Source organism: Trichosurus vulpecula, chromosome 4, assembly GCF_011100635.1.
Source record: "Trichosurus vulpecula isolate mTriVul1 chromosome 4, mTriVul1.pri, whole genome shotgun sequence".
Lineage (NCBI taxonomy): Eukaryota > Metazoa > Chordata > Mammalia > Diprotodontia > Phalangeridae > Trichosurus > Trichosurus vulpecula.
Genome location: NC_050576.1, coordinates 169,491,996 through 169,517,515, shown reverse-complemented (window position 1 = coordinate 169,517,515; position 25,520 = coordinate 169,491,996). Strand labels below are relative to the sequence as shown.

At 39.2% G+C, this 25,520-nt stretch overlaps 1 protein-coding gene across 1 annotated transcript in view; it reads left to right on the top strand.

The window, feature by feature from the left end:
* Positions 1-17,079, top strand: part of GDPD1 (glycerophosphodiester phosphodiesterase domain containing 1) — a 50,441-nt gene extending 33,362 nt beyond the window's left edge. Inside the window, exons 5-10 of the mRNA XM_036757857.1 lie at positions 4,580-4,698; positions 5,161-5,250; positions 6,825-6,958; positions 9,538-9,597; positions 12,897-12,948; positions 15,659-17,079. Of these exons, the coding sequence (XP_036613752.1) occupies positions 4,580-4,698; positions 5,161-5,250; positions 6,825-6,958; positions 9,538-9,597; positions 12,897-12,948; positions 15,659-15,778 (575 nt within the window). The 3' untranslated portion in view covers positions 15,779-17,079. The remainder of the gene's footprint in view (positions 1-4,579; positions 4,699-5,160; positions 5,251-6,824; positions 6,959-9,537; positions 9,598-12,896; positions 12,949-15,658) is intronic.
* Positions 17,080-25,520: the final 8,441 nt, after the last annotated feature.

Here is a 25,520-nt window from a genome sequence, read left to right as displayed (position 1 = left end):
TGTTTAGATTTTATACCTTGCTTTTGACCTTTGGGGGTCACCAAACAAAAGCCATTTGGTAATTATTATCATCCTTAAGGTTGCATTGTGGAATGAGAATTCTCTAAGTGGGGATCTTTGGTTCATCCAAGTTTCCTCCATTTCCCACTTGAACCATCCTAAATCATTTGTATCTAGTGAGACCTGTGCTGTTCTATGTGTTTTTTATCTGAGAAAGCCCAGGGCCACCAGCTCCCTCACATGTTAGAGTTAACAGGACAGATGGTCATGACACCTGCATTTATTCACAGCAGTGGGGGCTGGGTGAAAAGATGGGCTGGGCCCCAAGAGCCTCAGAAAAGGGTGAAGTAGGGGATAGTAGTACATATGGGAGCATCTTTGAGGGCATTGTAAAATATAAATTTCAAAATCAAAATCCCCCAAATAATCCCATAAGCATATAAGCATAGGCAGTCTTACTCGATTTAACATATATGGGAAGCAGGTCAGAACATAGTATTTGCCACACAAAAACCAGAAGGCAGGGCTGTGTCTCCATGATGGTAGTGTGCACTTTCCCTCCTGGTCAGGAATCCTTTACAGATAACCAGTGTCCACCAATGTTGCTCTCTTGTCTCCATCTCCCAGTAGTGTCTGCCTTAGCTAAAGGCCTGTGTGCCCAAGACAGCAGAAGCACATTCTTTGAGCCCTGCAAGGCACATTCTGTAGCACACCTCCATGGATGGCACTATGCAGATCCTCCGACACGATGAGATAGCGATGAACATGTTCAGGTTCCAAAGTTATATTTCTCTTCTCTATATGTCTCCTGTGTTTGGCTAGTAAGTTTTATACTTCTTGTGCCAAGCTGTTCTTTTTCCAAGGCTCTTCTCCGTACCCTTAGTTTCTTTCCTCATTTTTCAACTCTTTTTTGAAAAACATCATTTTTTTCTAAGAATTTTATTTGATCTTGGAGGCAAACCATGTTTTTCTTTTAGGCTTTGCTTGTAAATGTTTTGGAATTATTTTCCTTTCAGGGTTTATGTCTTAGGCATCCCTGGGCCTTGTAAGAGTTCTTTCTTTTTTGTATAGTCTTTCATCCAGTCATCTGGTCTGGTCAACTTGGAGTTGCTGGCTTAGCTGGGAACTCAGCTAAGTTTGCCATCTCAGCCCCTCTGGGAGGACCCTCACTGCCCACCCCAACCTCCTGTGCTGCTTTCCAGGTTGAGGGACTGGTTGAGAGATTGAACACTGATGTACTGAGGGACTACTCTGGGAAACCTCATGCTAGGAGCTCTAGTTGCTGAGTCTGTGCTCCAGACTCTAAACTGCTGTATGCTGGAACAGAATCCAGCATCATCTCTGACATCTCTGATCTCTATGTAGGCTTAGCTCAGAGCTCTAGGCACTGAGTTTAGAATTTTGGCGCCTCTAGGAAGATCCCTAGGTATTGGCCTAGGCCTGGGGTTCAGTCTAGGATCTGCTCTGAGTGTTCTTGAGCTGCTGGCCTAGTTCAGAGCCTTGAGTGCTGATTCTGTGATCTTGGCCCACCCTTGTTCCTCAGTTGCTGGTCACTGGCCTGTAGGTTAAGAATGTGTCTGATTTATTGTTTTTTGGTCATCTAGACTTAAGAAAGTGGAGAAACTATGAATAAAGCAAATTAAATTTTAAAGTATGCTCATTTTATGTTTTCCTAGAGATTAGTTAAAAGTTTTTTTCAGTGCCTACCCCCTGCAAGTCCCACCTTGGGCAAATTCCCTAACCTACTGTCCTGGTTGCTAGTTTTTCCTTCAGATTTAAGATTTTTCCCATTTAAAGTGCAGCAGGCACTCAACCATAAAAATTCAATTAAAATTAATATTTCAAGTTTTCAAATTTTACCATAGAATTCTATAGTAAAAAGATATAAAACACAATTTCCCTCTAAGACTTCAGAAATAGAAAGCTTGCTGCAGATACTTGAAATTCCAGAAAATATTTCACTCCCTCCAACCTGCCATCCTGCCCCCAGGGTAATCCTTTTATAATTCAAACCACTAGCCCTACAAAACTGTCAGTGGAGCTAAAATGTGGTGTGGGGCTTTGGCTACCATCTCCTGCTATGTATGACCCCTGGAGTTAGTTCACAGATTCCTGCTAAGCATTTTCTATCCTTTCTGGACCTCTGTATTATCTGCCTTTCTAAATTGTGAGGGTCAGATGAGCTGAGGGCCCTCTGCTAACCATAAAGCACAATCTAAATGTCAGCTAATGTTACATAGCAGAGGGCAAGTGCAGGTTATTGGGGCACTCCATCTTAGAGGCTTCCCTCCAGTCTGATTTGTGGTTGTTCAGTCTGTTGTTGAATCTTCCCGACTCCATGCCTGGTACTCTATCCATTGTGCTACCATCTCCCCATGAAAGGCGAGATAATGGGTAAGTATCTGGGCATATACAAAAAGTTGTTGTTTGGTCCTTTTCATTCATGTCTGATGCTTCATGACTCCATTTGGAGTTTTTTTCCTTTTCCAGATCATTTTACAGATGAAGAAACTGAGGCAAATAGGGTTAAGTGACTTGCCCAGGGTCACACAGCTAGTAAGTGTCTGAGGCTAGATTTCAACTCAGGAAAAGATGAGTCTTCTTGGCTCTAGGCCTGGTATTCTATCTACTGTGTCACCTAGCTGCCTCAATAAGATCTACATTGTACAAACAAGATAAATATACAGGCTAGGTGAAATAGGGGTAGTACTAAGATTAAGGAGGACTGGGAAAGGCTTCTTTCAGAAGATAGGACTTTAGCTGAAACATGAAGAAAGCCAGGGAGCCTAGGAGATGAAGATAAAGAGGGAGAGCATTCCAGGCATGGGGTCCAGCCAGGGAAAAGGTTTCCTAGTTTTTCCAGCACCCTAGGATATAGGTCCATCTGAGTAGTGACCAGAAGTCATCTAGGCCAGCTTGCCTCCTTTCTGTCTGTATCCTATACTAGCTTATTTGGCCTGTAACTATAGCAAGGACCCTGAAAATCCTCTCAATCGATTTCAACTCCCTGTAAGCCATCTTTGTTGTAGTTGTATCATTTCTAGTTCAAGGACCATTCTGCTTTGCCTGAAAAAAATTAAAATAAGTTGAGTAGCACTGATCTTTTCCTTCCTCATTCATTATTCATCCTCCTTCCCCCTTCCCCCTCCCCGTCAAATCCCTAGTGCCAGTCCTGTCCCTTCTTTATATCTCTTTACCAAACAAAAAACAAAACAAAAACAAATCACAATTTCCTCATCAGCTTTTGTGTTCTGTCTGACACCATTCTGATCTGTCCCAGCTTTCGTGTTCTCAGTGTGTCTTTTAAAACTCTTTAAGTTGGTCATCGAGTTCCTTGTGTATCCACCTCCCTTGCTTAACTCTCCTAGATTTTCTGCTAGCCTAGACAGCTTTTAATTTAACATCTACCTAATTTGAACACAACTTTTTCTTTTTTTTTAAAAACGATTTAGTGTTTTATTTTCCCCAATTACATGTAAAAACAGTTTTAAACATTTATTTTATTAATCCGCCAGCCATTCTTGCTTGTTATCTTTGTCTAATTCACATTTTTCCCCCTTTCTAATGGCTATCCTGGATTCCACCTTACTTAAGGTTCTAGTGACCATTATTCACATCCTGTAGGAATTATGTTGGGTTATCATTCTCATTTTATATTATTTATGTCTAGGGGTTATCAACTGAAAATTTAGGTTGAAGACAGCTAAGTGGTACAGTGGTTAAAGTTCTGCATCTGAAGTCAGGAAGACTTGAATTCAAATCCATTTATTAGCTATGTGACCCTGGGGAAGTCATTAATCTGTGTTTGCCTTAGTTTCCTCATCTGTAAAATGGGGATAATAAAAGCACCTACCTCCCAAGGCTTTTGTGAGGATCAAATGAGATAGCAATTTTAGAGCCCTTAGCACATAGTAAGTACTACATAAATATTAGCTATTATTAAGTTAGATTATGCATAATTTCTTTCCAGGTACCTCAAAATAGAGATGAATATTTTCTCATTCACCTGCTGCTTCTCTTTTAAAAACACTAATTAGTGGACTTTGTAAATCTGTAACAGAAAAAAATTAACATTTTCATTTGCTTTAGGATTTGGGATGATAGATTAAAAGGAGCTGTACAGACAGGAAAGGGAATATGACTGACCCGGCTCGTAGTGGTTGGGTAAATGACAGGACTGAAAGTCTATGGGAAAGTAAATGGAAATACTACTTAGAGTATCCCTCCCACACAAGTATCAGGTAGAAGATGCTTCCAGTTTTTCATGAAATATTTTTTTTCTTTGAAGAGTACAACCCTAGGTTGATTCCTCAGCAAACAACCTGGAGTATCTTTTCACCTTATCTGAACATTTAGCCTCAATAACTTAAGAAACAATTGATGACCACCATTTTTGGTGGTGATAAAGATATTTTAGAGAAGCCTCTGCCTTTTTCCAAGTAGCAAGATAATGGACACGATTTTACCAACTAGATGCAAGTATAGTGCTTGATTCCTTTGAATTGAGCAGGATTACTTCCCTCTCATCTGTAGGACTACACGACATCGTTTCATATGGCATAATGCCTATTTTTTTCAGGAAGCCAAAGTGAGGGAGAAGACAAGCGCATTCCATTACTGAAGGAAGTTTTTGAGGCCTTTCCTCACACTCCAGTGAACATTGATATCAAAGTCAATAACAATCTGCTGATTAAGAAGGTATCTTTTTTATTGTGAACTTTATTACTTCCTCTGTCTATGTTGCATCAGACTTTACAACACAAATGAAACTAGGGTAAGTGATTTCTTAGAGAGTCATCATTGTTTTAAAGCCCTTTAATGGGAGAGCCTGTCTTTAGATGACCTTTAACGCTAAAGGCCTGGCCATTTGCCATTTAAGTAATTGAATTATGCCACTTTAAACTAGTTTCTGCATTTTACAACTATGTAGGCAGGAATTTATATTTAGTCTTTAATTAATTAGAAAAATGAGAAATGTAGATAATTTTTAGTTTGTGAGAGAATTTCAGGTTGTATCATTTGGTGTTTCAGATAGTTTAATATTAAATCATTCACATACTCTGAAATAAGAGTTGGGTGGGGATGTAATCTTTTTTTTTAAATGAAAATAGTGTGAATGGAATTGGACAAGTACGTGAGGCTTTGATTTTTCAAATGCAGGTTTCAGAGTTGATAACTCAGTACAAACGAGAACACTTGACAGTGTGGGGCAATGCCAAATATGAAATAGTAGAAAAGTGTCACAAAGAGGTAAGCTCCCTCCAAAAACCAGAATTATTCACTTCTTTTGTTACTGTGCCTACGAAAGATTACAGTGGTTATTTTTTTTCTAGTAGTTCCAGAGCAGTTGTTGTTCTGATACTTATATTAAAAAAAAGACATAGCATTGGGTAGAAGCAGTGGGTAGCGCAGACAGTTTTGCTTAATGGTGGAGGCCTTAGGTTTGGGCCATACATCTTTAAGCTCATCTCAGAATTCTTGACATCACAAATGAATATTTAATAACAGCATTCTTCTGTTCAAAACTGAGGGAGACCATAGGCCCTGCTTTTTTTTCCCATATGCGTCCATTAGATGTTTGTTTTAATTAGAAATTTCCTGTTTAGTTAGAACTGAAAGGGAATCCTGATTTAAGCTTTGTACCCTAAGTGTCTCTTCCTTCTCCCCCTATGCCCTGTAAAAGTTGAAAAGGCATTCTACCAACTGAATAGTTTCTGGTCAGAAAAAAGTGTGTTAAGTGTTTGGGTGTACAAAATAGGATACAACCCAGTGGGGCCCCCACCTCCCCATCTCAAGTAAAAGTACTAAAATACTAAAGATTACAATTTTGGTAAGGCCTCCTTGTATAGAAAAGCTAATATGAAAATCCAGGAGTCTTAGAATTCTGTTTAGGCCTTTTCTGAGTTGAGTATGATACACATACAATGTAGGACAAACAGGATATGATGATTTGGTTGGGGGTTGTCCCCTGCAGTACATGGAGAGAGAGAGAATGAGAGAAAGCAGACCTAGCCCCAGCTCGTCAGTCCCAGCTCTATTACAAAGAGCTAGAAGCCTCAGGTTTGGGGAAATCCTTACTAAAAAGCCCAGATCGCTAATCAGTCATTTTCAAACATCACAATTTTTAGCAACAATCATAAGCAACAGTGCCCCCCAAACATTTTCAGAGACTGGGAATAACAGTGTCTTGGCTTATTTTGCCTAATACACCCAACCAACTAATTACCCTGTACTTTTTTATTTCTGGCCTCTTGACAACATTGTAAAATAAGTTGTCAAAATGCTTTGTAATTCAGTCATATAGTTTATTCTAATTCACTCAGTAGCTTTTATTGGTAACCAACAGTGAATACCATGGCTTTATTAGCATGCTGGTCATTACTACTTAATTGTTCGTTTTTATGGTAATTATACAGTATTTCAGTTACTTTGTGGTATAAGCTTTTGTGGGCTGGCCTAGAGAACCTTAACTTCCATATGAGTACTAAATAATGTTTGCTAAATTGGACCTTAGCTTGGGCACCTGCAGTCCACCCTGCATGAAGTAAGAAGGGCATGTAGTGGGCTTGGGGAATGCTTCATGCATAGGCATCTCTAGGCCATGTTTGCCAGAAGAAAGGGACCCAGTGTCCTGGGTAACTTCAGTATACCATGGGCCTGCCATTCATATGTATGAAGGTTTGCGAGACTCTTGTTTGTAACTGGAGAATACTTGCATTAAGCTTTAATATATATCCTACTGAAATTTTAAGGATTACCTGCTAGGCCTGTCTTGTTAAGTAGTTGTGAAATAATGTGTAATATTATACATGTGTGTTTTGTAGAATTCAGATATCCCCATTCTCTTCAGTCTACAACGTGTTCTGCTCATTCTTGGCCTATTCTACACTGGCCTCTTGCCCTTTGTGCCCATCTGTGAGCAGTTTTTTGAAATTCCAATGCCTTCTATAATATTGAAGTAAGTGGCCACCCTGTTTTTGTTTTTGTGATTTATCATTATAATGACAGGAGAGTTGCAGGTAAAATCCCATGAAAATCAATACCATTACGAAGGAAAGCTTTGTATACAAATCTGTTTCCACATCCTACTGTGACTTATGTTGATATTTGTTGCTCGACTTAACCAGTCACAGTAAATTCTTAATAAGCACAATAAATGCTTCGTGTGGTTCCAAGTTAACAATCTTTTTTTGTGTGTTTGTGCTGCATACTTTGTAAGTAGGATGAGAGGGAAAAGAGAAGAGATGCCTTGAGTTGAAGCAAAACTACCCGATCCTTGGAGTCAGAAGCCTTAGGTTTGAGTTCTGGCTCTGATACTCATGGTGTGACCCTGGCCAAGTCACTTCACTTGTCTGTGACTTGGTTTCATCATCTGTCAAATGTGGATAATAATACTCGTATTATCTGCCTGCCTCACAAGTGTTCTGTGGGCAAAGCCTTTTATAAGCCTTAAAGCTTAAAATGAGTTGTTATTATTATACTAATGTTTACAAAAAGTGATTTTGGGGGGCAGAGGTGGATGTGTTAAAATATAAATTTATGGGGTCTTACTTGCCATCAAGCAGCACTGGCCCCTTCAATGTTACTCATCCTTTTTCACTTCAAACATCCCAACAGCCTCACCTGAAAAGTTTATCAGACTCTCAAATCACCCACCAAAACAACTACCAAAAAGATCTGGAGCTTGGAGAAAGAAAAGGGTAGGGAAGGTGTGTATGTGATACCTCCCCAAGTCCCCTACTGAATACAAAGCCTTGCTTTTTGAAGAAACAGATCAGCTCTGTCTCAAGGTCCTGTAGCCTGGGAATGTGATATCCAGCAATGTATTCATTGTAACAATTCATTCACACCAAAAGAATTTGGAATCATTACAGAATTCATTATGTTGGGATTTTACCTGTATTGAATATTGCATCAACCCCAAAACAGAAACGCAAAAATAACCAATAGCTATGTGCACAGTATTCATTTAAAAGTATTAGTGGATGCTGTTGTATTTACCTCCTATGGTTTCAGTTTTCCAATTTGGTTTTTGTTTATTCTACTCATATTCATTAGCATGTTTCCTCTTGGTAGCCATTTCTAAAAAAAACAACAAAAACCCTCCTCACAAAAGAATTCTCCTCCCTTCATGGTGTATTTTCAAAGTTGGCCCTTAGGCCACAAATTCCCTCTAACCTTTTGATCTCATGATTGGCTGCTTTCCTTTAGCACAGAATGGAATCTAAATTCTTTTAAATGAGTATATCCGAGTGTTCCCTTTAGAAGCAGATGCTAGTGAGACTAGGAATTTTATGTGTGTACAGATAGATTCCTTTTTCCAAGAAATGATTGTGTGTTGAGGGAAGAGATGGTGAAATATGCTGATGTGTAAATTTGGAGCCTTAGGTATTTTTTAGTTGTTTCAGTGAACAATTACAGAGATTTTCTAGGGCAAGACCCTAATTGTATTTAACATGCTGATTTGAGTTTGAGCTCTAGAATCTCTTATAGGGGAGTAGGGTGATTCATTCCTTCAAAAGGAAGGAAACTGCAGCTTGGACCAGGTGGGTTGAATTGGGTAAGAAACAATGGAGGTTCTAAGGGAGAAAGGCAGCATTGTAAATAACAGAGTAATTTAGGAAAAACTGGATTCATAGAGAAACAAAATATAAGATGAATTGATCCAGAAAGGAGGGTCTAGGATCAGAGATGGGGAGTCTGTAGCCTCCAGGCCACATGTGGCCTTCTAGGTCCTTCGGTTCAGCCTTTTGACTGAGTCTAAGTTTTACAGAACAACTCCTCTCATTAAAAGGATTTGTTTTGTGAAATTTGGATTCAGTTAAAGAGCCGCACTTCAGGACCTAGAGGGCTATATGTGGCCTCGAGGGTGCAGGTTCCTCACCCCTTGTTCTAGGTGACTAGCCCATTAGAAAATTCCAAAGTGTAAGAATAACAGATAGAAAACAGGAAGAGTGGAATTAGGGGGAGGGACAGAGAATGGAATCCATGATGTGCTGATAGAGATAGCTGGCTCAGTTCAGGTAACTTTAGTTTGGAAGGTGACATGTTTCTTTTTAGTCAGGAGAATGGCATATGGAGAATGGAAGAGGAAGCTTATTCTAGGCTTAATGGTGGAAATAATGAAATAAACTAGCAAGAATAGGAACCCCAAAGAGTCTCATACTGGAAAAGAAAATAACAGAAAATACCAGTACTAATTATACCAGGTTGATAGCACAAACTTCTCTCTTGTTAGTGTAAAGCGCCTGAAGTGTGCTGGATTGCAATAGATCATTTAAGAGAAAAGGAGAAAAAAGAAAATAAGGAAAGGACAGGAACAGAGTCTGAATAATAAATCTTCCCCCCTCCCCACCCCTTTACTCTTGGGCCCTGGCAACAGAAAGTTAACCTGAAACCAGCATTAACTGTAGCTTTAGAGATAGCCTCTTGGGAGCAGAGATAAGGGAGGGGGTAATGAGGGGTATGGAGGCTGTTTAGAACATTGGTACATTGCTATGTTGTTAATTTGTAGTTTCAATTTTCATTTTTTCTCAGACTGAAGGAACCACATAGCATATCAAGAAGTCAAAAATTTCTCATCTGGTTGGCTGACAGGTAAAATTTTTAATTTCTTTAAAAAATATGGCTTTCTCAATTTTGTATTAAATACAAATACTCAATATTAAATACAAAATACTCAAATGTATCAAATACACTTCTTGTATCCATTGCATTTGGAAATGAAGTTGATTTTAATCGAAAAGATTAATTAAAACATTTTAAGTATTGTATATCTGCAATATATGTCAATGGATTTAAGTGAATCACTTTAAAACTTATTTACTGGGTGAGTCAAAGAACTATAATATCATAGAATTTTTTTTTGGTAAATAGTATTTTATTTTTTCCAATTACATGTAAAGATAGTTTTCAACTATCTTTCATTTTTTATAAGATTTTGAGTTTAAAATTTTTTCTCCCTCCCTTCTCTCCCCCCTCCCCAAGACAACGAGCAATCTGATATAAGTTGCGCTTGTGCAATCATGTAAACATATTTCCATATTAGTCATGTTGTAAAAGAAGAAACAGAACAAAAGGGAAAAAAACAGAAAAAAACAAACAAAAGTGAAAATAGTATGCTTCAGTTTGCATTCAGACTCCATAGATCTTTCTCTGAATGTGCAATATCATAGAATTTTTAGAGCTATAAGAGTCCTTAGGAATCATATAGTCTAATGCCTTCATCTTTCTCTCTCTGTCCCTTCCTTCCTTCCTTTCTTCCTTCCTTCCTTCCTCTCTCTCTTCCTTCCTCTCTTCCTTCCTTCTCTTCAATCAAGGTTAAATGACAGGGTCACACAAGGTAGTGTCAGACTGAATTTGAACTCAGGTCCTCCTGACTCCAGGGCCAGTGCTCTGTCTAGCCACCTAGCTGCCCCTAGTCTAATGCCTTCATTTTAAAAAGGGGGAAACTAAGGCTCAGTTTGTGACTTGCCTCAGTTATACAGCTAGAGAGCTTCAAAGCCAGGACTAGAGCTCAGGTCTAATAACTAATAGGAAATAGGTTTTTTCCCACTACTACTTGACAATCAGAAACTATTAAGGTACATTATGAAATAAGTATAAATAATTATCACATATAGAAAAACACATTGTTTAATTACTAAGTTCCTAAATGTTTGTCTGGGAAAATATACATTAAGATTCTATAGAGGGGGCCAGGAAAAAATCCTGCAAATGGAAAGGAAGCCCTCCTTGGGTAGTTGTATACTTCAGAGAACTCTGTTTCTTCTTTTTTTTTTTTAATTTAACATATTTTTCCCACCAGTTACATGTTAAAACAATTTTTTTTTAACATTTGCGTTTTTTTCCCAAAATTTTTAGTTCCACATTTTATCCCTCTCTCCCTCCCCTCCCCCCTCTTTGAGATGGTAAGCAGTCTATAGGTTATACATGTGCATTCATGTAAAACATTTCCATGTTAGCCATTTTGTACAAGAAGACTCAAATAAAAGAAAAAGAATTAAAAGAAGAAAGAAAATGAAAAATAGCGTGCTTTAGTCTGTTTTCAAAGAAAATCAGTTCTTTCTCTGGAGGTGGATAGTATGCTTCATCATTAGTCCTTTGGGACTGTCTTAGATCATTGTTATTGCTGAGAATAGCTAACATATTCACAATTCTTCATCGAGCAATATTGCTGTTACTGTGTATAATGTTCTCCTGGTTTTGCTCACTTCGCTTTGCATCAGTTCATGTAAGTCTTTCCAGCTTTTTCTGAAATCATCCTGCTTGTCATTTCTTATAGCACAATAATATTCCATTGCAATCATATACCACAACTTTTTCAGCCATTCCCCAATTGATGGGCATCCCTTCAATTTCCAATTCTTAGAGCTGCTATAAATATTTTTGTACAAATAGATCCTTTCCCCTTTCTTTTGATGTCTTTGGGATATAGACCTAACAGTGGTATTGTTGAATCAAAGGGTATGCACAATTTTATAGCATTGCTCTCCAGAATGACTGGAATCATTCCCAACTCCACCAACAGCGCATTAGTGTCCCAGTTTTCCCACATCCCCTCCAACATCCATCATTTTCCTTTTTTGTCATATTAGTCAATCTGATAGGTTTGAGGTGGTACCTCAGAGTTGTTTTAATTTGCAGAAAAATCTTTCTTTTCTAGGATAACTTGACTTCCTTTTTGATAAACACCATAAAGCAATTATACTTTGTTTTGTCTAAAACTGATCCCTGATCCCTGGTTCTCGAAGTAGATGAATAGTCTTATATCCCAACTGTTGTTTGCTTAGTGTTCCTTTCACAGGGCCTTGAGAAGTTCTCTAATCTGTCCTTCTCTCTGTACCTCAGGATCCAACTTTAATTTGAAATATTTAATTTAACATTGGTCTTTCACACTCAGTTTACACAACAGCTATCTCACCACCTTTCTTGCTAGCCTTTGTTACTTTATCATTGTGGTAAGCAAGAAAAGTATAAATGACAAATGTTATACTCATTTAACTGCTAATTTGTGATGCCTCTCACTTCCTCTGATTAATGTGCTTGGCCTTGAAATCCAGGTACATACTTTCTTATAAAGGAAGTATCTAATTTTAAAGACACATGTTGTGTTCCAAAAGTTCATTTGTAAGTCAGGCATGTATTGAACTGAGAACATGTTTTCCCATTGAAACATCAGTGGGGGATGGGTTCTCAAGATAGACTGCAGACCATTTGACCCATAATGAAGATGAGTTAGAATACAAATTGTGGCATATGCCCTAATGGCATAACTTCCTTTTTCTTTGAAAACTTGGGAGGCCAGTAATATATCTCTTCCCACTCTAGCTCGAACAGTGAGAAGAGGGATTGGTTTCTTCCTGCTGCATCTAGCCAGAGTAGGAGGAACTTGGTTGGAGAGGCTCCAGGGGATGGAAACCTCAAGTTTCCCAAGATTAGACAGAAAATGGAGGGCATCTTGGCATCTGTGACATGGAGCCTTAAGCTGGGGCAGCTTTTGGAACATAGATGGTCAGGACTTAGATTCCACCAGGACTGAGTAGAAGGTTCTTCTTTCTCACTTTCACCTCCTAGACTCCCCAGCTCCCTTTAAGCTCAGCTGCTCCTGTCCTTTCCTGCCCCAATGTGGCTTTCTTTAAAAAAATTTGCTTTTAAGGACATATACAGTTTCCTCAGATAGCATATGAGTGCCCTGAAAGCAGAGACTTTCTTGTTTATTATTGTGTCCCCAGTACCATAGTAATGTCCATAATATCCATAGTAATGTCCCCCGTGTCCATAGTAGTTGCTTAATGAGTTTGATTCATTGAGTGATCTTATGCTGTTGGCTAGGCACAAAGGAAATGCTGGGTTGAAGATGATGTCCTAAATGCTATTCTGTTCTTTCTTTATAGGTTACTAATGAGGAAAGCCTTATTTGACCACCTCACTGCCCGAGGCATTCAGGTATATTTCTGGAAAACATATGAAGGCTGTTTTCTAATCATGTTCTTACGAGCAGGATAGCTATTTTTTTTTCATTTAAACTTTATTTTAGGATAGCTAATTTTAGCATAGGGAAAAGAACTTTTGGTGAGGGACAAGAACTTTGGACTGATTTTGGAATCCACATCAATTAATTATTTATTAAAATGCCTGCAAAGGCAAATGCTGGTGCTCAGACTACAAAGATGCAAAACAAAATAATGCCTCCATGTAAGGAGTATATAATCCATAATGCACACAGATAAACCACTGTAATATAAGGTAATAATCACAGCATGCATTTATGTGGCACCTACTATGTGCCAGTCACTGTGCTCAGCACTTTCAATTACTTTAATAACCCTGAGAGGTCAATGCTGTTGTTATCCCCATTTTACAGATGAGGAAACTGAGGCAAAGGGGGATAAGTGATTTGCCCAGGGTGAAACATCTAGTAAGAGTCTTAAGGGGGTAGCTAGGTGGTGCAGTGAGTAGAGCATCGGCCGTGGAGTCAGGAGGACCTGAGTTCAAATCCAGCCTCAGACACTTGACACACTTACTAGCTGTGTGACCTTGAGCAAGTCACTTAACCCCAATTGCCCTGCCTTCCCTCCTCCAAAAAAAAAAAAAAGTCTTGAGGCCAGGCATGAAAGAATATAATTCCATGCAGAGGAAGGTTACAGGGAAGGCTCCATGGAGGAGGTGACACAGGAGCTGAGCCTTGAAGTAAGAGGATTTCAACATGTGACGACACAGACTGGGTGAACCTGGGCAAGTCACCTATCTTCTTAGTGACTCAGACAACTCACTTAAGACTGTACGTTGTACAGCATTTGTGTTCCAGGCACAGTTTCTAAGTGCTGGGAAGACAAATTCAAGAAGAAAAACAGCCAAGTCCTGGGGCTCAAGATGCTTACATTCTATCTAACGAAGAAAGACAACATATAAAAGGAAGCTGGAGGCAGGGGTGGGGTGGAGCAAAGGAACCTGGTGAAGAACCACAGAAGAGGAGACTTAAAGTTCAGCCCAGAGAGGAATGGGAAGAGGCCAGCCCAGGGCCCTCCTTAAATGAAGGCTGAGCAACTCCCCAAAAGAGAAAGAAACACAATCAGATTTTTGCATTGTCGGTTTACTTTGGCACTGATCTGAAGATGGGAGAGAAGGGAGACAGGAAGACTAGTTGGGAGGCCATTGCATTAGACCAGGAAATATATAATAGGGTCTAAATTAGGATGGTAGCAGTGGTAGTGGAAAGTAAAGGGTTGATGCTGAGCATTGTGCAGATATAATGGACACAAGTGACAACTGACTAAATGTAGAGGGGTACTAGTCAAAGATAATTCCAAAGTTTTGAACATGACTGGATTAAGAGAATGGTGCTGCTATCCACAGAAATAAAGGAAGTTAACAGCAAGGGAGCAGACTTTAGAGAGAAGAAGATGGAATCGTTTTAGGTGTGTTCAGATTGAGATGTTTGAGGGACAACCGGCTGGAGGTCATAGTTAGGAATCCTAGACTGGAACTCAGGGAAGGGGGTGGTTCTAAAGCTATATAGAATGAGGATTTATCCTGTTAGGGATCATTGAAGCCGTGAGGTTGCCAGGTAGCCTTGGGGGACAGTGCTTAGAAGAAGAATGAATCAGAGAAGTAGATAGAGAAGGAGAGGTAAGAGTACTAGGAGGAGGGGGGAAGAGAGAGAGGGAGGAAGAAGAAAAGAGGAGGAAGAGAGAAGAGAGAGGAGGAGGAAGAGAAAGGGAGAGAGGAGGGGGAGGAGGGTCACAGAAGCCAAGGGAGGAGAGAACGTGCCTCAGCAGTGTCAGAGATGTATCAAGGAAGACGAAATGGAAAAGAGGTCATTAGATTTGGCAAATAAGAGGTTATCGGTGATGTTGAAGAGACTGGTCTGGTGTATGGTGGAGACAGAAAGGGGATGGGGTGGTAGAGGCTAGAGTATAGGGAGTTGGCGGAGTAAATTACATGGTGAGGAGGTGGTGTTATTCAGTTGTATTCAGTCCTGTCCTAGTCTCCATGACCCCATTTTGGGTTTTGGTTTGCCATTCCTTCTCCAGTTCATTTTACAGATGAGGAAACTAAGGCAAACAGGGTCAAGTGACTTGCCCAGGGTCACACAGCTATAAGTGTCTGAGATTAGATTTGAACTCAGGAAGACTCCTCCTGACTCCAGGCCTAGCACTTTGTGTACTATGGTGCCACCTAGCTGCCTAGTGAAGGGAAACAGACTTTTTAGAAAAGAGAGAGAGAAAAGAGAGAAACAGGGTTAAGGGAAGGGTTTGGTTTTGTTTTTTTTTTCACTCCTGCCCCTACCTTTGATGCTGCTGGCTCACTGAACGGTTGACAGAAGAGGGTTCTAGGTGCTTTATTTTCTTTTTAGTAAGGATTCAGTGGAAATTTATTTTGGAATGTGAGGGAGTTGGGAACAGAGGATATATTATCTGAAGTTAGATTTTCATGTATATCAAGGTGTGAGTGACCAAGAGGGATGGATCCCAACCTTGACCCCACATTGCTAAGTGGGATCAAGGTTGAATTTTTCTGAATGGTTAATGAATTTTTTAAACCTTATACAAGGTGCCTGACCAAATGCATTGGGATTGCAGTGATTAAATACTATTATGTGAAGGCAAAGTGTGCTCTGTCTTTTTGACATTTTTGCTTATTCTTCTACCTTTAGGTATATGTTTGGGTACTAAATGAAGAACATGAATACAAAAAAGCCTTTGATTTGGGAGCAACTGGGGTGATGACAGACTATCCAACAAAGCTTAAGGAATTTTTACATAATTATGCATAAGTCAGCATAAAAAAAAGCATTCGAAGAAGACTGAGGAATATTCTTTTTTCATCATCACATAAATAAGCCGTTTCCAGAATGGTATAAGATGTAATCATTTGAGTTTCATTACCTCATTTTTAAACCTGGTTCACAATGTAGAAACTATAATGTATATTTATTTTGAAGTATATTCCAGATTTTACGTTTGTACATGATTTGTTTAGAAAGCTAACAGTGATTGGGATAGGGCAGGAAGATGATGAATAGTAGGTGAAGATTTCTGTGTTACAGCTATTGCAAGCAGTTTGCAAATCAAAGACTAACACTAACAGACTAGGTAAAATCCAGGACTTTGAAGGATCTTGATATTCACCCGGCTGAGATCAGTTAATCAGTAGAACTAAATTATTGAAAAACTGCAGCCATTCTTAAATTTGGTCTTTATTTCTGCACATATTGCTAGTCTGCACAGTGAAAAAGAAGCCAGTAGAAGAAGCAGTTAAAAAAAAATGATGTAGTTATCTGACAAGACACACACTGTGATCAGTAGTGAGTCTTATAGAAATAATTGAAAATATCACCACTTGACCAGAAAGAAAATCGGTAGACTGAATTAATTTTTCTTTGGCTATTGTTATGTGCTTTTGTTAATAAGAATGTTAGACTAATCTTTGAAGTCTTTTGGGGTGCTTGAGAGCGCGCATGCGTGTGTGTGTGTGTGTGTGTGTGTGTGTGTGTGTACATACATGTATGTATGTGTACATAACGTACGCTCAACTCTATGGCTAACTTCGTTTTCATCGTAAACATTGCAAAGTAAACTTGTAGGTTATTATTGAGACTAGAGCCTCTCAAGAGGGAACATTACAGTTTGTGACAAGGCCTACTTGTATTTCGCGGGCCTATTTCTGGATGTACAAAACCACTTTGACTCTGGCCTCTTCATTGTGGTAAAGAAAGGGATTTCATTGTTTCCATAATTTTGGATAACCCCACCTAATCTGTAGCCACCGTTTTGCTAACCAAGTAGTCCCTTTTGAATGTTAGCTGGAAATAAGATTTCCCAATGTTCTAAGACCTCCTCTCTCAACCTTTCTTCTATAACTCCATGTAAATCTATTTCTAATCCTTTTGGGTATTTGCCGTCAGTGGGGCCTCTGGTCAGCAGCAGACCACGTTCTATGGTAGGGCAGGTGAGATCTCAGACTCTTGTCATTTGTAAACCATTTTCTCATAAGGGATAATCATTCTTTCCCATGAGCGTAAAAATAGCATTTTTTTAAAAAAAAAAAAACAGAAATAAAGTTTTCCAAGGACATGCTGAAATCTCTTGGTGTGTGTTTGTTTTTAACTGTCATAGTACCAAACAGGCTCTGAAATTTTTTAACTCAACAGTTTGTGAATTAATTGATAAAGGTGAGCCCATGCACCTGAAATTTACTTCTAGACTAAGGAAAGGGTAGGAAGAAGTAGCTAATTAACATGCTTAGTAACTTAATACTGTTTAGTTAATGAGAAGACTGGAGGTGTAGTAGGGGAAAATGGAAAAATAGGACCTCAAGGGCACCTGGTTCCCTCTACAGTAATATCTCATCAATCCTGCTCTAGTAGGTAACGAGGCACCGCACGTACAATGTGGTATAGAGGAACAGGTGTCAGAGGAGCCAGAGTCCACAGGGACCTGGGTTCCAACTCCCTGATCCTTACTGTATGTCTTTAACTACTTCTCAGCCTGTTTTCTTCATCTATGAAATGGTGATCCTCATATCTACAGTAACTACCTCACAGGGTCATCGGTGAGGATCAGATTAAATGAAGAATGTATTTATTGTTCTTTGCAAGCCTTAAAAGTCCATACCAAATGTCAGTTACTGTTATAGTGAAGTAGGTTGTCTATGGTTGCAGTTGTGATTACTTCAAATGCCAGAACTGCGTTTATTATAAGCATTGTTGACAGGAAGCTTTCTGAAATGCTTCATACATTTCAATGCCTTTTTAAAGAGAAGATACTGAATATAATTTAATCTTTCCTTGGTGTTGCAAGGTCATCATTTTGAACATCTAGGCTTTGAACTCAGTGGAAATGCAATTTTGCACTCACATTTAAAGTGTTTTGGCCACCTCTCGCACCAGGCTAGCAGCTGTCACTTCTGCCATCTGACACCTGTCTCTAAGAATTCTGTGGCACCTCTGGTTTTCTGTCTGATCTCTCCTAGAGGACCTGAAAACCAAATAGTCAAGTTTGTTCAGAATTAATATTAAATCATTAAGGCACGCGTGTTAAATAAATGATGAGGCAGTGTGTGGGAGAATGAATAAAAGGCTGCATTGAGAGAGGGACTTTTCTCCTTGGGAACCTTCTAGATTGGTGAATAGAAGCAATGTTGGGGGGGGGGAGGTAGGGAAGACCAAGGATTTGTAGCCAGAGGACCATTTAAAACACCTGCTTCTTAATGCCAGCATGAACTTGGTCTCAGTTTTTCTCATCTCTAAAATGAGGAGGTTGGACTACAATCTGATCTTCCCAAATCTATGAAATCACAAGTCTCAAAGCAACCTCTCATCTCCCCCACAACCAAAAAAATATGTTTTGAGAGCCTAAAGTAATCTGGCTTTAGTATACAGGCTTGGGACAGGTATTTGAGTTGTTCCGAGCCTTTTCCATTTAAGTTTGGAATTGTGTCCTGGGGGAAGACTTGAATTTGCCAAAGGTCTATTTTGGATAAATAGGTTGCTGTAGCTAGCACTTTATGATTTGCAGACATCTGCTTTTTGAAGCTGATAGTAGCCCTTGAGGCATAGATTTTTAAAATACTATTTTCCCCTTTTTGTTGATGAAACCGAGGCTCAGAGACATCATGTGTTTTGCCTGTAGTGAGTCATCTGTCCAGTAAAGAAATGATAGAGCTGAGATGAACCCAAGTCTCAGGATTCCAAAGTTAAGTGTTCTTTTTATTAGCTACTGATATAATTTGGGGCAGCTAGGTGGTACAGTGGATAGGGGGCCAGGCCTGGAGTCAGGAAGACTCATTTTCCTGAGTTCAGATGTGGCCTCAGACACTTTCTACCTGGGTGACCCTGGGTAAGTCACTTAATCCCCTTTGCCTCAGTGACCTCATCTGTAAAATGAGCTGGAGAAGGAAATGGCAAACCACTCCAGTATCTAGTGTAGTAAACAGTGTGAATACTGTGGTAAAGAGGGTTCCTTAAATTTTTTACTTTGTTTTGTATTTTGAGTAATGGAGGAATTATCAAGATAAATTGAAAGCTTCTTGAGGGCAGGGACCCAAGTCTTATACTTTGTTTTATCCCCACTGTCTAGTATAATGCCATAAAGATGTATGTGGGGGCAGCTAGGTGGTGCAGTGAGTAGAGTACCAGCCCTGGAGTCAGGAGGACCTGAGTTCAAATATGGCCTCAGACACTTGGTACTGTGTGACCTTGGGCAAGTCACTTAACCCCAATTGCCCTGCCTTCTCCCCTACAAAAAAAAAAGACATGTGTATATATGTATATATATGTGTACACACACACACACACACACACACACACACACACACACACATATATATGAAATGTGTGTGTATGTATGTATGTGTGTGGTAGGTACTCAAACTGGTCCTGTATGATTTATAGATATATATATAGATACGGATAGATATAGATTGTGTGTATATATTATGTGTGTGTGTGTGTGTATTGTGTGATGGGTAATCAGACTGATGGTAGCAATCCTCGTTAACTATTTTGTCTCACATTGGTCACATTTATTCAATGACCTTGTTTTTGGATTAAATTAGGCTTTGCAAAGTGAACATAACTGAGTGTGGCCTAGCAAATACTTCATTCTTCCAGCACTTATTAAGCACTGTGGTTTTCTTAGAAATAAGTTTAGATTTGCAAGGCACACATGCACACATATTCCTTAGAGGGAGATAATTTTCTTCTTGCAGGAATGTGTATTCGTTATTCAGGTAACCAGTACCAGTTGGATGATGCTCCTCTGGATTGTGAACTGTGTTGACCAAATGATTAAAACTTCCCTAGACCAAAAAAAAAAGTAGCTCATTCAGTTGGAAATACTTTTACAATTTTAAATAGCCCCTCAAGACCTATAGCATAAATGTTGATTAATCACAATTGACCTATTAACATGAAAAGAAAATACCAGTTAAAACAAGATTTAAAAGAAGTATCACACTAAGGCATGGAGTGCTGCCTTTGCTTTCATCTCTACTTAATATTTAAAAATAGCTGCTAACTCAACAAATTGAGCTGCAAACTCACACTGAGACATTTCTTAGGGTCAAAATCCTTCCTTGCTGTACACTTATGCTCTGTGCTCCCAGAGATGAGAAAAGCTCATGAGCAGCTTTCTTCCAGCCTTTGTCTTTTTAAAATAAGATGTTATCTTTACTTCCTAATGAGCTCTAGGACTAACTTCCCTGGTAATTAGCTGTTCTTTTCTTTGCCAATAACTCCCTCTTCCCTTCCTTCTCTTTTTCCTAAATTGTTTTTTCATATACCCTTGCAAAAAGAAGATGAGATGAGAGACAATTTAAAGCATGGGGTCATGGTTAGAGCCCAGTGACTCAACTTTCCAATTAAGATTACACTTGCCAAGCCTAGCTAATTAACAATGACATGCTATATCTAGCCAAACTGTATTTTATGACCTCTACCTGCCTACAATAATTTTTCCTTCTTCTACACATGCAGATTCTTAAACCTCTTTTCCTATAGACTGTTTCAAGAAATACACTTGGGTGTGATCAATTTCCTCAACATTAGTTATTCGACTTAACCCTTGTTTTTCTCTCAGACTGGAGCATAACATTTTCCTAATTTACCTTGAACCTTGTTGATTTTTTCTGTCAATAGCTTTTCCAAATCATATATGTATGACTCAAGCTTGGTATAAAATGCTATTTGCAATGAGCTATTCTCTAGCCTTTTTTTTTTTTTTGGTGTGGCGGGGGGGAGAGGAGGGGACAACTTCATCTTCACTGCTATACCCATTGGCTCTACAGACAAATGAATCATCTATATTGTCACTAGCCAAAACCCTAATCTCATATCTCTTGACTATCAGCTTCCCCCAAACTAAATTTCTTCTCCTTTCCCTAAAACCCTATTCTGTCAGTGGCAGTCTTCCATGTTTGGCACCTATGTATTATCTTTTCACATTGAATTACTATCTAGTCCATGTCTTCCGCCTCTCACATCCTTTCCCACCTCTTTTCCCCCGCTGTTATCACCTTGTTGCCACAGGCCCTTACTAACACCCAGCCAGCATCTTAACTAACAGGTCTGTCTCTACTCTTTAACCATTTCTTTTACACCTTCCAACCTTCATTCACCCTATTGCCAGGCTAATTTTAGGAAGATATCTGGTCCTCTTCCCAGACTCATCCACTGATTTCCTAGTGCAGACTAAGGAAAATTCAAACATCTTTGCCTGGCATTGAAGGCCCCTACAAATTTGGTACCAGGAACAGCCTTATCCTTGTCTGGTTCTCTACTGTCAAACCAAACTACTCCTTTGCCATTTTACACACACCCTTTTTCTTGCCTCCACATTATTGTTTACTTTGTTTTGTATTCCTGGAAACTTTCCCTAGTACAACTCAAATACTACCTCCTCCATGAAGCCTTCCTTGATCTCCCCTTAATGACTTCTTTACTGCCCTCAGACCTCACATGCAACGTTTTGTGTATATTTGTCTTTGGTACTTAGCTAGGCATTATTTTGTATTGTAGTTATTTGTGTCTGTTATGAAATCCTCAGGGGAAATTTGTAAGGATCATACACTTTCTTGAAGAGATGTCGGCCCTCTTTCAGGCAGAATGTGTTTGAAATCCTATTTAACATTATGTAATTTTGGTGCCCAAGAAGGACAAAAAAAGGATTGTAAATTAGATAATTATGACCAACTTCAAGTTCTATAATTATTCATAGGAACAAAAAGTTTCACTCAAGCCAGCATCGTTTAAAATTTATTGATTGAAATTAAAACTTGGTTGAATGGATACATATATAGGATCTGGAGCTGGAAGGAATCTAAGGACACCCGGTCAGCTTCCTTGCTTCACAGATGAGAAGCCCAAGTGTTTGACTTTACCCCCAAACTATACAGGTACTAAATAGAGGCTGTGATTTGAATCCAGGTCTTAGGACTCCAAATCTATTGCTCTTTCTTCTGTGTATACTACACCATCAGGAATAAGTGATCACTTAAGCTAACCCACTGATCCCTGGAATAAAAGAAGAAAGTATCCTGTAGGGACTGATTTATCATGTTTAAACCTCTAAACCAGTTTTTGGTAAAGATCTGGGATACATTTGGACTTTCAAGGCAAGTTCAGTTCTAGCTCTTTTATTTAACAAAACAAAACAAAACTAGTGAAGCATGTTCCTCTTATGGGCTTATTTCCTAATTGGTAAGAATGAAGAGGAATTAGGAGAAGATCTCTAACGTCCCTGTCAGTTTTCTGATTTGAAGATACTACTTCTGACCTATATCCCTTCAGGAGAGTACTTGTCTAAACTTTGTAGATCACTTGAGCATCATACATAACAGATTCTTAAGTGTTTCACAGAATTTGAAAATTGTAAGAGACCTTAAAGGTCCCCTAGACCAGGGCTTCTTAAACTTTTTCCACTCTAGACCCCTTTTCAGGTTTCGTCAGCATTAGTTGGTGTTGCGTGGCATGATGGCATTCGAAGTGCAAAGAGTGCGTGCTTTGTGTTCAGAACCAAGGATGCGGTGAAGTTGCTCTATGCAATGTGGTCAAGCACTGCCAGAAATACCATGGATTCATTATGAGTTTGATTTTTAATTAATTTTTGGTCATTGCAAATTAGAAACCTTCTACTGTTGCCTTCATGACCCATATGGGGTCATGACCCACAGTTTAAGAAATGCTGATCTAGACTAACCTATACTTAAAAAAGGAAAAATGTTCGTCCACCCCCCCCCCATAGTATGTTTACAAATGCTCAACCAACCTTTACCTGCAGACCACAATGTAAGAGAGAACATACTACCTCCAGAGGCAACCCATTCCATTTTTTTAAGTGTTTCCCTACACCAAGCTTAAATTTATACCTCTTGCTTTTAGTTTTGTGTCTGTGACCAAATAGAATAAGACTAATCCATCTTCTGCATGAAAGCCTTTCAGATACTTTAAGACAGCTATCATATCTGCCCCCCCCCGCCATCGAAATTCTCTTTGATCTAAAAAATGCCCCCATTTACTTCCATGGAACCTCATATGGAACGTCACACCTTTCATCAATCTGCTTGCCCTCCTGTGGGCACTCTTCCAGGTTGTTCATATCCTTCCCAAGATGTGGTCCTAAAGCTGAATATAATACTCTCAATGATCAGAGTATACCATGGTGAGTTATCTCTATTATTTCTTGATGCTCCATCTCACTTAATGTAGCCTAAAGTTGCATTGGCCTACTCGGTTGCTATATCACACTTCTAGTAAGCTTCCTGACACTGAAAGGTGTGCCCTCCTCCCCACTCCCAAATTGCTAATGTGCCTCCCCAATCTTTGCACTTGGAAGCTGATTTTTTGAAATGTGTAAGATTTTCCATTTGTCCCTGTTAAATTTTATCATACTAGGTTTGGTCCGTTGTTCTACCTTGCCAAGATCTTTGTGAGTCCCAGTTGTGTTGTCCAGAATGTTAGCTAACCCTCCCAGATCTGTATCATTACCACCAAATTTGATTAGAGTGCTATTTTGCCCATGTGAATAAATGGGGAGGATGATGTATTAAACGATTACCAAGTGCAAAGTACTGGGGATACTAATAGAAAAGTAAGACTGACTCTGCTCTCCTGGAGCTTGCACTCCAATGGAGGGAGACAACACATATGGAAGGTTTCAGCTGCAAGTCAGAGGGAAAGGTCCCATGGCCCTTGGAGGAGAGTAACAAAGCAGCCTTTTCTTTAATGTCGTTTCCATGAATGGAAATGGTTTCTGATGAACCATGTGACAGTGGCAAGGGTTTTAGTGGCAAAAACTTTCTTTTCTGAGTCTTCAGTAGCTGTGGCTGTAGTACCTGCTCCAGCTTACATCTCCACAGGGTTTGGTTGCTTCCCAGATGATGGTTATAGGTACTAGACTGGTGGAAGCATTACTATTTCCGAGACTCCTGGGTTCAGGGTTCTGGCTGTCTGCATGGGATGGGGGAAGAGATGTTAGTCAAAGTGGTGGTCTGACTTGCCTGGTACATCTCCTATCTCTCCTTTAAGGTACCTTGCTACTTTAGCTAGGCTGGCTTGCCTGTCCTGTATCTAAACCAGTGGGAAAATCTCAACAGCGCCAGGCTGAGCACAGCTCTCTGGTGTACTCCAGTGTTGAAATTAACATCAGGCCAAGTAGCTGTACTTCCAACCAGTTCCTAATCCAGCTAATTGTATTCTCCTTTAGTGAAGTGATCTCCAAAGTATGGGGACTACAATCTCTCTTGAATCTGTCCCTCTTCCTGCATTTACATAGCTACCATTCTAATTCAGCCCTTCATCACCTCTCACTTGAACTATAGCTATGATCTCCCAGCCTCAAGTCTTCTCCCTTTTCCCAAGCCATCCCCTACACAGTAGTGGCCGGAGTGATTTTCCCAATGTGCAAATAGGACCATGTCACACCCCTACTCCCCACCAGCCAACCTCTAGTGAGTGTGTGTGTGTGTGTGTGTGTGTGTGTATGTGTGCGTGTGCGCATGCCTATTGCTTTTAGGATCATATATAAGCTCCATTGCTGGGCATTTAAGCATGTTTACAACCAAGTTCTGTCCTACCCTTCTCACCTTATTACATGTTACCCCTCACTTCCTGTATTCTGTAGTCCAGCCAAGCTGTCCATCTTACTATTTTGTATAGAAACACAACTAAAATACCCAAATATTAATAGAAAATTAAGATACAACAGCACTATCCATCAAGCTTACCATCTAAAGAATGGATTTACATTGAAATTTTTCTACTGAATAGAAACCAGAGAAAGCTTGCTTTTCTTTTTTTTTTAAATTCTGTATAGTGAATACATACAGAAAAACAGGAATCCTAGAAATTTTGTGTTTACTAATAGTTCTGATGTATTGACTTAATATTTTGCATCTTTTAATAAAAAGTATCTTTAAAAGATTCACCTGCTTTACTAGTCACACTAAGTAATAACTACTATGTCCAAAGACCTTCATTTCCCCCAGGACATAGATAGGGATTTAAAAAACAAAAAGCGTATTATTCTCACCAAAGGTTTCAATATTTTAGGAAAAACAATCAGGTTTTATACTATTCATTTTAAAACACAAATATTTTAGTTTTTTATCCTTTTAAAATGTCCATTTTTATGTGTTTTATAATATAAACTATGTCAGTGCAGAAATAAATGTATAATTTACATTATCATATGTACGTGGGTATATATATGTATATATGTATATTATATATACAATTTGCTGAGGATCCGTGTTCAAAATTTTTTTTTTTTTTTACTGAGACCCAGGGTGCATGATCCAAAAGGTGAAAACCTATTGGTCTTAACCCACTTCTGTCCATCTTTTTCACAAGAGTAGCATAGAATCCTTTATCAAAGGGCAGCTAGGTGGCACTATAGTGCACAGAATGCTGGGCCTGGAGTCAGGAAGACTCATCTACCTGAGTTCAAATTTTGCCTCAGACAGTTACCAGCTGTGTGACCTTGGGAAAGTCCCCTAACTGGTTTTTCTTCAGTTTCTTC